The sequence below is a fragment of the Sinohyriopsis cumingii genome, chromosome 5 (assembly GCF_028554795.1).
Source record: "Sinohyriopsis cumingii isolate HCF-2022 chromosome 5, ASM2855479v2, whole genome shotgun sequence".
NCBI classification, from domain to species: domain Eukaryota; kingdom Metazoa; phylum Mollusca; class Bivalvia; order Unionida; family Unionidae; genus Sinohyriopsis; species Sinohyriopsis cumingii.
The window spans coordinates 23,204,042-23,217,707 of NC_142965.1; the positions used below are offsets into that span (position 1 = coordinate 23,204,042).

A 13,666-nucleotide genomic window follows, 5' to 3' on the forward strand; every position below is an offset into this window, starting at 1 on the left:
GTTTTTATTTTGTAATTTTATAATAAAAATATGTTTATTGATTCGTGGTATGCATTTAGAAAGAAGATACGTGTAAGGCATGAAATTGTCACTTGTACAGATAAAGTGTCTTCAGGCATCATCCTTGTTACTTAGATCAAATTTGTTGGTGAAGTCTTTTTGTTTTGCAAACGTTGCCTGGTGTCATGGTTCTGATGCATATTGCTTAATACAGCTCCCTCTAACCAAAAGTAGGTTGCAGTGACCTACATTACTTGGGGTTATATTTTTGTTGCTGTTTAAGGCAGCGTTTACCAAATGGTCCAACATGCTAAACAGCTGAAAGCTGTTGTAATATGCATGCTATACCTTGATCAATTTGTGATTGTGTTACGAGTCTATGCTCTTAAGTAAGTAATTAAAAAGAGTGAAGACAACAAGCTTTGTAAAATTTAACAAATAATTTATTGCCCTAGATTACAAAGTAAATAAAATAAGAAAAAATAACTTATGACATTGCAAATAAAAACCAAATTGTAATCCAAGAATTAAAACACAAGTCATATCAATGAAAAGTTCTAAGTGAATCACAGTTCAAATACCAATGAAAATCCAAGATGGAAGGCGATGACGTATGCAGTAGTCAGCATTGTACTGATGTGTCAGCAGTTGTATGTTGAATCACAGAACATAGTATTCCAGTTTTTGAATTCTGTATAAATTCAGGTAAATATCTTTGTCCAAGAATTAATTTAGAGCACTTGTATTTCCAGGGAAAACAATCACCTGAATTCAGTAATTTGAAGAAAATAAAAATTCAGCCCCAAACTGGACACAACTTAAAACTACTTGACATCTCAAGTGTTAAGGCACAATTGATATAATTCTTATCATAACATCAGTTATAAGACTAACTAAAATGCAAGACAGATTCCCGAAGGGGGTGAAGAGTTCATCCTTCCGGAAAAAATATAGAAGTTTGTTTACAAATTAACACATGCCTCACCTCACTTAGTCCAGGTATGGCCTTGACTAAATGATTATTACTCTGAGAAAGAATAAAAAATAATTACAAAAAGTTATTTACCAAAACTATCACTGATATTAAGGTCAGCAACTACATACAATGTTTCCAGTGAAATAAATTTTTAAAAAAATTAAATAAAGTCAAACAACTGAACTTAAGAAACATGTTATGTAAAGGTATATACTGTAGTTTAAAGAAAATTTTATCAGCATTGGTAATAAATGTGTACTAACTTTTTGTGTCGGCTTCTTCCTGGAAGTTAGTGTGAAATGTGTAACTAATAGAAAATTCCTACTAAACAATCCTTATGTGCAGAAATATGGAAATATATCATTTAAATGGAACAGGTAGTTCCTGTGTCGTTGAATGCCACATACATGTTTGTTTACATATTTACAGATTTTGTCAACTTTTACAGACAGTAAATTAAACTGTTGCCACATGGTAAAGTTGCTGCCTTGATCATTATTGTACATTATTTTGTGAATACTCCATCCAGTGGCCACAATATAACTTTCCTTTATTAAAACAAATGGTCATTTTTGTTGAAATATAATTTAGTGTGGACATGAATGTGAGTGCATACCACACAGTGCACTGAAAGCTCTATGGCTTAATTCCTCCACTCCTCCATCCTATCTAGCATTCTCCCTCCTGGAGGCCAGGGCTGGCTGAAGCACAGACAACAGCAGCAGCAACAGCAGCAGCCAAGCCAGAATCTTTCAGACAGTACAGGAGTCTGCCTGCTACATTCAACTGATCTAAACTATCTGCCTAATAAGACTCCTCATGCACGTTTAGGAACACTCCAACTTCCTGTAGCCCTTGGTCTTTATGGGGAAATCTTGGAACTCTGTCAAAAGATGAAGGAATTTGTTGATTGCCTGAAGATGAGGAAGTACTCTTACACAGACATGGAATTGGACCTTCAGTTGGCAGAAATAAGGAGTTTGGTCTGAATTCTTTTTGTTGGATTGCACTGGCGAGGACTCTTAACAGTATTTGTTAATTCCAGCAAGTGAAGTACATCTTGAATAATAGGGCGATTTATCTGCACATAATTTAAAAAAAAAAAGGTTTCTGAATATTTTCATGGAGAAACCTTGGGATATATGGAGGGTGTAGTGAAAGACCACCATCATGTTTAATTCCAGTACATCCTCATGTTTTTCATATAAAATTATGTATGAAATACAGGAACTTCTTGGCATAATATCCTAGAAGCTGTTTTATTTGTAACAGAATCTTGCTCTGGAAATTTATCAAATTCAGCTGGTCAAATTATTGGTGAATAGTGTAGTAGTGTCATTCTCTTGGTATTTTTTCAAAAGTAGAAAATGTAGACAACGTACTGTAGTGCTCTTGTTAATTCAATTGCTGTGTTGTTTGTACTTGAGTATCCATCCATTCTTGATTAAAAATTGGCAGTCATGGATGGTTCCATGAAGGTTGGATAAAAAGTATGGATAAAGGTTCTGGAGGAAAAAACAAAGAACCAGGTAAAGTTAGAAGAAAGAAATGGGGAACCTGTCTGGGAAGGAAAAAGTCAGTGGAGGAAACACAACCAGAAATGTATGCAACAAGATCAGGTATTTGTATGGTTAAGGCTACAGATTTCCTTATTATACCAAATCAGAAATGGTGACTTATTCATTTATAGTTTCTACAGTTTATGGAACTTGTATTGCAGTTAAAATGCATTTTTTTTGTGAAACTCTCCTTGGCGGAAGCTTGGCTTTGCAATCACATTTGCATGCTTGTGTGCATTTTAATCCGTATGTCTGTCTGTTCCTAGATTAAGCTCAGTGTTAAAGTGTTTTGTTTTCTTCAGATTAAGCTGACTGCCAGATTATTTTCATAGCTAATTAATGCAGACTTGAAAGAAAAAGATTTCTTGTTATTTATATGGATGGTAAAATCCATTGTTTGAATTAAAACAAATATTTGTTTAAATACAGTCCATTGTTTCCTGCCTAGAATTTAAATAAAATAGGAAAGAAGATTTAGCTTTTCGTGCAGTTTACAAAAATATGTTCTGGGAAGCTTACAAAGCAGCTTTTGTTTTTTTTTCTTCCTGACCTTAATTATTAGTCTTAAATTTTTTGTAAGCCATCACATGTAGTAAAATTAATGTGGAAACAGTTTAATTATTATCAATCAATTATGAGAAATTGTTGGATTCGTTCACTTTGTTAGAAATTGTAAAAATGTTTGAACTGTGGCATGCTAATAATAATTAACGCACAACCCATTGCAATTGATGAAGTTTACAGAGCTTAGCTAATTTGTACTTTATAATGTTTTTTGTTTATTTCTTTTTGTGAGGAGTTAAGTTTAAACATTTTTCTTTGTGTGTGTGTACATTTGGGACATTGTGTGTGTACATTTGGGACAACAAAAATTACATTGTACAATTCAAAGGTGAATTACAAATGATCTGTAACCAATCTCTCCAGGGGGAAAATACATGGTCAGGTGAAAAGTTTGGTTTGGATTGATGCTTTTCAGCACAGCAACACAAGTAGGTTATTTAGTGCTGAGGCAATTAGAGTAAATTGCCTTTCTAAAGACACGCCATGGTACCTGATCCAGGTTGGTCTGATGGTAGGATTAGAACCTGCACCCTTTTGGTCATGACTCAGACACTGACCACCATGGCTCCCACAAGTGGAAGGTAATAAAGACTAGAAATTCTTACTGCAGTAAAGTGATCCAGTCTCATGTTGGGGAAAATGTGAAGCAAATAAATTTTTTCAAACCCAAGAGTTCAATGCTTCAGGGATGGACAAGGCATGATTTGCCATTTAAAAGGATTTTCTTTTTGATGATTTTTGGTTTCACTGTTTAATGGCAATTTTAAGGTATCATTTTCCCTGCAGTGGCCTCATCATCAGCAATTTTAAGGGACTGTTACAAATTTCTGAAATTTACCACAAGTCCATCTGCAGACTGTACAGACATAATGTGCCAGCTGACCCGGGTCTGTGCACTAAGTCCAAAACAAAGATATGTGTTTCCTTTATAATTGCACTGGTTTTAAAATTAGAGAAGTTAGTTTTTTTAATCTTTTAAAACATATAACGATTGATAAATATAGTGTACTAAGTGCTTCAAGTACTGGTCTAAACCAGCTGAATTAGATGCACAAATCATTTTGGGCTTTTTTTACGAAGGTGGGGGAGAGTGCTAGGGTCAGCATAAAAAAAAACTAGGATGGTTGGCTGACCGGAAATGCATGGACAATGGTCTGCAGGTAGATTATGCTGTTACAGGTTTTTTTATATTTGAACTTGTGATTATATACAACATGCATCATCATTAGTGCATTTGTTAACTGAAAATTTAAATAAATAAAAAAGGCATTTTGATGTTTCTACCCAGATATAACACAGTTCACAAACACGGACTTCATGCAGGACTTTTATTTGTCAGAATTTTGATATCTTTACCCTTTATCTGGTAGTGCATTATTTTTAAGTTTATTCTGAAGCATTTATTGTCATACATTTTTGGCTAATCTTTATAGGTTTTTATTATAAGTTATAATTATTTGACACCATAGAGCAATTATTAAGCTGAAGTGATGTTTAGCCCTTTATACATATATACCTACCTATTCACAATCATGTGGACTGAGTTCATGTACTTTGGAATGAGAGGAAAACTACATTGTTCTAATTTTTGTTGAATGCCTTGGCAGAAGCTCAGCATATCAGTCACTTTTGCATACATGTGTGTGTCTGCCAGGATGTCCATCTGTCTGCCAGTGTGTACATCCGCACAGTGGATTAAACTGTCTTCATTATTTTCCAATTTATCCCACCCTCTTTGGAGTTGAAATATAGCATTAGGATGCACTCGTCTTTATTTAGCTAAACAAATGCCCAGATTCGCGAAGATTGGTGGGGTGGGTAGCATGCCATGACCCTATGGTACATAAATAATTACATCACAAAAATACTTTTTTCACTTCAGAATGTTTTGGGAAATCAAACTATTGTATATACTGGCTTATAAATTGGGTCCGGCTGCAAACAACAGACCCTGACCTGTCATCACATAATGTGTTAGCAGCTTATGGTCTTTGATGTTTGTTTTACTGATTATTATGTAATGGCAGATCTGGGTCTGTGCAGTTTGTAATTGAATCCAACTTGTAAGCAGAACAAATTATATAGCAATACTTTTAAATTAATTTTGTAGGTCCTTTGTAAGATAGAATTTGCATCAGGAATTCATTTTGTTAAGGAATTGATTGATATCTGTTTTTCAGTGATATAAAGCATAAATCTCAAATATGGAAAAAATCTTTATCAAAATTTGATTGTTTTTTTTGTTGTTGAACAGCATGTTTAAATAAAAAATAGTGCTTCATCAGAGCAATTTAATTTCACTGGATTATCAACATTAAGTTGCGAAATTAGTGGATTGTTAGATTGTCCAAGATTACTGACCTTCCTAATTACTTAGACTTGGTCTGTTGATGGATGACATCATTCCAGAAAAAGGCAAACATCCATTACTGTAGAGTTGCCAGGGTAGACAAGTAGTCAAAGGCACTTGCATTTACCAGATCACTCTCTGGAGTTGCCAGGGTAGACAAGTGGTCAAAGGCACTTGTGTTTGCCAGATCACTTACTGTCTGCATGAGCTCAGACAACATTGGTTTGTGAAAAATTAGTTGTCTTTTAGAGGGTACTGTAATTAAAATTGAAAGCAGTTATTTTGCATTTATTATTTGCTTTACCAATTAACTAAAAACAAATAAATGCAGCAGATGTTAGGAGCTGAGAGCTAACATTGTGGTGGGGAGGGGGCTTATTTACCATTTAAGTTTACTACAGTGTATTTTGAAAGAGTTATTAGCATATTGTTTTGACCAGAAATAGTTGTTTGGTGTAATTGTTTTCTCTTGGTGGCTATCATTTTATATTAATATATGTACATCTTAACAAGTCAAAATTGTGGTATGCAGTTGAATGCACTGTATTTCATAATTCTCCCAGCAATTTTGTCATTTCCAATTAGAATTGATTTTGTTGTCATTGATAACTGTATTTTCAATTATATATTTTTGGTTAAAATAACAAGTAACTTGATCAATGATTTGTACAACATTTGTTTGACCCAAATCATTGCCCTTGTATGTGAAATGGTTGATTAACATTCTCTTAATATAAAAAATTGGCCAACACTGAGATCTACCTGCCTGCTAATCAGCCCTGCGTGGCTAATTACTAGCTGAACGCTGAGATCCAAAGATCCAGAGGGGTCTGATATTCACTGGTAGGGTGGGGCGAGGTGAGGTTTGGGGTGGGGTGGGGATAGAGCTAGAAAGTGTTGGTACTATTTGTTGCACAGGAGCTGTGATTGTTCATGCAGATGCACATTTCTTATCCATCTCTAGTCTATGAGTTGTAGCCTAATTAGTGCTTCCACACTTTGTAACTCCATCCCACCCCAACTCACATCTTTATATCAGGTCACTGGGTCTCAAAAGGAGCAGTTTCATGGTTGGCAGCGAAGTTTGGACTAATAATTTGTGATACTTTTAGTAGTTGCATCACATGCATTTATTTAATGTGGGTTAACTAGAGAGCAATGTTCGCTCAACCTTGACTGAAATCTACTGCAAACATGTATTTTTAGAAAGATACTATGTTAATTTTAAATTGAAAAATTATAGTTTTCCTAATCCAGGTGACAAGGTTTATACATTGTAGATTTCCTATCACAAAAATAGCCAGGTTTTGGAGTTACATGTACTTCTGGGCAGGCTTTAGAGTTGCATGTTCTTTTGGACAGGTTTTAGAGTTGCAGTACTTCTAGGCAGGTTTTAGGTACTTCTGGACAGGCTTTTTAGTTGCATGTACTTCTGGGCAGGTTATAGAGTTGCATGTACTGGTACTTCTGGACAGGCTTTAGAGTTGCATGTTCTTCTGGACAGGTTTTAGAGTTGTATGTGCTTCTGGACAGGTTTTAGAGTTGCATATACTTCTGGACAGGTTTTAGAGTTGCATGTACTTCTGGACAGGTTTTAGAGTTGCATATACTTCTGGACAGGTTTTAGAGTTGCATGTACTTCTGGCCTGGTTTTAGAGTTGTATGTACTTCTGGACAGGCTTCAGAGTTGCATGTACTTCTATACAGGTTTTAAAGTTGCATATACTTCTGGGCAGGTTTTAGAGTTGCATGTACTTCTGGACAGGCTTTAGAGTTGTATGTACTTCTGGGCAGGTTTTAGAGTTGCATGTATTTCTGGGCAGGTTTTAGAGTTGCATGTACTTCTGGACAGGTTTTAGAGTTGCATGTACTTCTGGGCAGGTTTTAGAGTTGCATGTATTTCTGGACAGGTTTTAGAGTTGCATGTACTACTGGGCAGGTTTTTGAGTTGCATGTACTTCTGGGCAGGTTTTAGAGTTGCATGTACTTCTGGGCAGGTTTTAGAGTTGCATGTACTTAAGGGGAGTTTCAATGACTAAGTGAAGTTTTCATCATGTAACAAGCCATTGTTTGTCGCCTATCTTGATCAAGTGTCTTTTCTACAAGGTGCAGCACAGATTTTGAATAGAATTTTCAGTGGCTATTATTAGATCCGTACCAGCGTGTATTTAAAGAGAAAGCCATAAGTTAAATGTGAAGAATATTATGAAAGAATATTACACAGTCATTATCGTATATAATCGCATATAAGTTGAGTCAAACTGTACACAGATCCTGATCTGCCTTAGCATGATTCAATGGCAGATCTGGCTCTGTACAGTTTGCAGTTGGATGGGACTTGTAAGCAAATATATATGGTACTTGTAAAGATGGTAAGTCCATGAAAGATAAAGACAAGTTTTCCACCTTAGCTGAAAGTGAAATCACTTTAAAATACTCATATGTTCACACTTTCCTGTAGTAGTGACTCAAGCCAACATAGCTAACTTGGTAGAGCATTTGACTTGAAATCCAGTGTTGTGTGTTTGATTCCTGACCAGCCCAGACTGGTTTAACTACCTTAGTGTGCTTTTAGGAACTTGAGATGATATATCCTGAATTTTTTTTAAAAGTGCCATTGAAAGCTACATTAACAAAAATTAACTGTCTAGCAGCACATTCTATCTTCAAGCCATTATACTGTTTTTGAATTAAATGCATAGTAAATCAAAAAGGTTCAATCAATGATGATAGCTTCATGAAGCAGATGAATTTTAATGCCAGAATTATATCTTCTCCCATCCTGCCCTCAGCTCTGCCATAATTGAAGATCTAGTACTTGTCTGTAGTAACCTTATTCATTCAGGAAACTGGATAGCACAGTGTAGGAAGTGAGGAGTTAAAAATAGGTGCAGGAGATACTCCAGAAGGCCTTGAGAAGAGGTCATAATAGTGTCTTCCTTAGTGATGATTACCAGGGAGTCTGGTTCTCATACATCTATCTTTATAGCTTCATTGTGTACTGATCTATATCCAGGGCGTGAAATGAATCTTGAACCAAATTTACAAGCAGCATTCCCCACCCTCCTTAGCCTTATAACAGTAATGAGTCTAAAGTTATTTTCATAAAATTGGCAAGGAGTAGGGTTATGAGGAAATACGGTTATACTATTTTGTAACATGAACAATTTAATGGCCTAGTTTATTCTTTAATATCCAGTCGAAAGCAGCTCATTTTAACAAATGAAGCCATTCTTTGTGACAGTAAGTTGGCATTAATTTATAAAATATTTTGTATGGGTCAGTATTTCTTGTTTGAATTGGTCGTTTTCAAGCCCTGTAATGGTGGGTGGGTGGGTGGCAACTTTAGAGTTGGGAGGTCATGGGTCCAGTTTTTTTCATCTTTGCACTACTTGTAGCAGTATATTAAGATGAATAACTTGTCAGAAAGATGTTTACCATGTGCAAAATGTGTGTAGGATTTTGAAGTCAAAAGGTCACAGTAGTTTGTTATTGAAATGTTTTTGTTTTGTTTTGAAAATAAAAATAAAACAAAGCTTATGTGCCTTTGGATCTGACCTTGAATTAGATTCAGAGGACATCAGACATCTTTGTGTATGACAAATCAAAGGGTCAGGGTCACAAATGGGTGAATGATTTTAGCCCAGATTGTGCATTGTTGAATGTTGAATAAAGTTGGTATACATGTTTCAATGAAGAGGTTGGTATCCAAGTTTGCAAGGAAGTTAAATGAATCTGGTCATCCTACTTAACAGGTATTTGGATTACCTTGGACTTTCTTAAAGCACATTGATAAGTTGTTGAATAGGCTGACACATAAAGCTGCTGGCATATGTAGCTACCTGAATTGACCCATGGCATATGTAGCATACCTGAATTGACCCATGGTATATGTAGCTACCTGAATTGACTCATGGCATATGTAACTGCCTGAATAGACCCATGGCACATGTAGCTATCTGAATTGACCCATGGCACATGTAGCTATCTGAATTGACCCATGGCAAATGTAGCTATCTGAATTGACCCATGGCATATGTAGCTACCTGAATTGACTTATGATATATGTAGCTACCTGACTTGACCCATGGCATATGTAGTTACCTGAATTGACCCATGGCACATGTAGCTACCTGAATTGACCCCTGGCGCATGTAGCTACCTGAATTGACCCATGGTACATGTAGCTGCCTGAATTAACCCATGACATATGTAGCTACCTGAATTGACCCATGGCATATGTAGCTATCTGAATTGACCCATGGCATATGTAGCTACCTGAATTGACCCATGGCATATGTAGCTACCTGAATTGACCCATGGCATATGTAGCTACCTGAATTGACCCATGGCACATGTAGCTATCTGAATTGACCCATGGCACATGTAGCTACCTGAATTGACCCATGGTATATGTAGCTATCTGAATTGACCCATGGCATATGTAGCTACCTGAATTGACCCATGGCACATGTAGCTATCTGAATTGACCCATGGCACATGTAGCTACCTGAATTGACCCATGGTATATGTAGCTACCTGAATAGACCCATGGCACATGTAGCTGCCTGAATTGACCCATGGCATATGTAGCTGTCTGAATTGACCCATGGCATATGTAGCTACCTGAATTGAGCCACAGTATATGTAGCTGCCTGAATTGACCCATGGCATATGTAGCTACCTGAATTGAGCCACAGTATATATAGCTTCCTGAATTGACCCATGGCATATGTAGGTACCTGAAATAGTATCTACCATTCTGTTCTGTCATTGGAAGCAGCATACAGAACCTGGCCAGTCATAGTGCTCATTTTTTATTGGATATACAGAGAAAGACAGGAATACTAATTGTGGACTCAGCAAATGTCCACAAATGCTGCATGGCCATTTCTATGATTCAAACTATTTTCAGTCAAGCGTTTTCTTTGAAGTCAAGGAATGTGAACACCAAAAGTTGTCATGCTGAATACCCAGCATGTGGAATAAGCTCTTGCATTGCCCAGTTGATCTGGTTTGCTATGGTTAGTAACTCTTTTTTCCATATAAGGGCAGTTATTTAAAAGATAGTTTGGGCTAGTTTCATTTTCCAAGAGTTGATGTTAGACTTCGTGGATCAGTTACCCTTGGTTAAGAAAGATGGGATGGGATTACAATATAATATTATTACATAATTTGTGTAACAAATGCATGTCTAACTTGATGCATCCATCCATCGCATTTAGGGGAGTTGCACTAATTCATTATATAGCATCAGATTCATAATCTAAGGGATATCAGCTCTCATCTCCTCTGCATGACATAGCCATTATTGCGTTAAAAGTGCTGTCAAAACAACCAACCAACCTGCTAAAGCTAAGCTTGTCACGATTTTGATAACAAAATTGTACTACCTTACATTAAAGTAATGAATTACACTTTCAGCGCTGAATCACAGGATTTCCTGTACTGTTTTGTCCTGTCACCCAAATCTTGACACCTGTGTGCCTTACCGAGGGCACATTTTTGTGCAAGGAAAAAAAAAGATATGCCTATTAGTTTTCTTTAGTGCATGTCGATCCACAACAATGTTTGGCACTAAAACTGGCCTGAGTTGACATCCATTTTAAAACAATTTTGGCAATGAAAATGTTTAAGATTTGTAGTTGTCCACTAGGTTTGCGATGTAAAGTCTTCGTCAGCTGCTAGAGTAATGTATTTTCAGGGTTGAAGGCAAAGATTTAATTTATTGTATACATAAATCATAAAATGTTTTAGTGAGTTATTTTGGCACTTAAATAATATTTATCACTATAATTTAAGTGTCCAAGAAAAGATTACTGTACTGTAAAGATGACAAAATTAAGGTGGCAGAGTAAGAATATTGCATGTTTGTAACACTTGTTGTGCATTAAGTAGCACATCTATCTATCTACTCCTTGACTTTGTCATTGAATATTGTTTTGTTGGATAGGGTACACAATATCCCCTGCCTTCGGGATTTAGGTCTCACACAGAATTGCTTTTAAAAGAAGAATGTACTCAAAACTTTTAGTTCCAGTTGAATAAATAATGCTTTGTCCAATGACTAGAAAAAATACAAGTGTACGTGAGTGATATCTTTCCTTCAAACAGTGCATTAACATCAGTATAAAACCACTGGTTCTTTTGGCTTTTTTTGTACATTGAAGGGGTGTTAGATAACTAATATGTTTTTAAATAACCTTGTCTTTTGTTGTACAATTAATGGATGGTAGATAAGTAATATGTTTTTAAATAACCTTGTCTTTTGTTGTACAATTAATGGATGGTAGATAAGAAATATATTACATGAAACAACCTTGTCTTTTTTTTACAGTTAATAGGCGGTAGATACCTAATATTTCATGAAATATACCGTAGAATCTCATTACCTGCCTCTTGTTGAGCTGCTACATCTTTTTATGCCAGTACATCATTATTGATTCAGTTCTGTCCATCTGCCTGCAAGAAGTGTGTGCATGTGTGTGTGTGGTGGGTTTGTGGCAGATGATGAGATCATTCATCTTAAAGAAGCTGTGTCAAAAGTTTGCACCAAAAAGCACTTGCCATAGGGAGATTAAACCTTCCAAGCATATGGATTATTCAGGTCAAGTCAGTAATTTACAAACTTTTGAGGTGGCCGAGTGGTCTAAAGCATTCACCATTCCGGATCACTACCATCTCACCTCTGTCTGCGTGGGTTCAAGTCCAAGGCTCGGCTAGCTTGGGTACGTCGGAAAGCCTGCCAGTAGCTTCTCATGGGTCGGTGGTTCTTCCCTGGGTTTTCCAGGATTCTTCCTCCACCAGTTATACTGGCTGCCATGTATAGCCTATCTTGTGCTGAAAAATGGCGTTCAACCCTAGAACAACAACAAGAACAAACTTTTGAACTTTCAGAAGATAGCGGAATCCAGGTTTTTCTTTTAATGAAAAACTTGTTAACATTATTAATCATGCTTGTATGCATAAATATGTAGATGACCTGTCAAATTTGCCGGATCAAATAATAACATAAAATATGAAATTAAGGGATGGAGTAACAGAAGAACTCAGCAGAGACAGAATAGAATAACACGAGCCCCTGAAAAATACAACAATTACATAAACAGAAATGACATGAATGATTTGCTTTCTCTCAGAAATAGTTACAAAATTATGTGAATTTCATTTAGCCATTCTGTTACTGATAGAACAAAATTTCATCGTATGATTGAGTGACAGATTGAACTCAGATTGCCTGGCATGACAGCATTACTTGGTGCTTCCAGTCTTCTCAAATCACTGTTGGTGATTGGCTGGTGTTTCTGTGTTTCTTTTCCTTATCTCTCAATATCTAAAGCCTCGTTGAGTCATTGACCTCTTAGATGTGGACTCACAGTGCCCTCTTTCCCACTTCAGTCAGGTGTGGAGGGCTATTTTCTTAACTTTGAAAAAACAATATATAGCATCCAACCTAAATGCATACCAGATATGTTTCTCTTGGGATCAACCAAGATTCCTACTCTTTTTCGTGTCTGATCTAGTCTATAAAAAAATCTTAGAACTAGCAATGGTTATTTGCCACCTGATATTGATACACAATCTTATTAATCATAAATTTATGTATTTTATAGCACTCTCGCATTCCTACTTATGACATATTTAGACCTTTCTGATAATATTATTATCCCACTGTCACCATAAATGTACCAGCTGACCTGTCAACCAACACACTTGATTTTCAGTTTAAGAGAATTCACACATAATTACACACAAATTAATGGATTTCACTCCTTGTCCTATGAAGGTTAATTTGCTAATTAGTGATTCCTTGAGACAGATTTCCAGACATAGGAAAATCAATCCTCAGCATAAATAATACAAGTCATTTTAGATGGATGATGTAGATATTTTTACACAATTTGCATCAAAAGAAATGCGTGAAATCTTACGACATGATTTCTTTTGCATGCCAAACTCCAAAATTTGAACTCCTTCACATAATGAAATATTAGAAGAAATTCTTACAACATGAATCATAAAACATGCTTGTTATTTCTGAGTTCATGGAAAATGTGAGGTCTGAATTTAAAATGAATAAATTCAACGATAATTACAGACTAACATCAGTGAAATATACATTGCATGCAATTGAGACAATCCCTTTGCTCTTTTTCAAGCCCTACCTTACTTAACATCAGAGAATTCTCTGTCCTTTTCTGGATATGGATGTCTTCC

The 13,666-nt window shown here is 36.0% G+C and overlaps 1 protein-coding gene across 4 annotated transcripts in view; it reads left to right on the top strand.

The window, feature by feature from the left end:
• LOC149798778 (tyrosine-protein kinase Fyn-like) overlaps positions 1 to 13,666 on the top strand; it is a 193,810-nt gene that overhangs the window by 136,772 nt on the left and 43,372 nt on the right. The window contains exon 2 of one of the 4 annotated variants that reach the window (XM_089957651.1): positions 1,650 to 2,595. The exons of the other annotated variants lie outside the window; for them this stretch is intronic. Coding sequence (XP_089813777.1) covers positions 2,469 to 2,595 — 127 coding nt within the window. The 5' untranslated portion in view covers positions 1,650 to 2,468. The remainder of the gene's footprint in view (positions 1 to 1,649; positions 2,596 to 13,666) is intronic. 4 annotated transcript variants of the gene reach the window in all.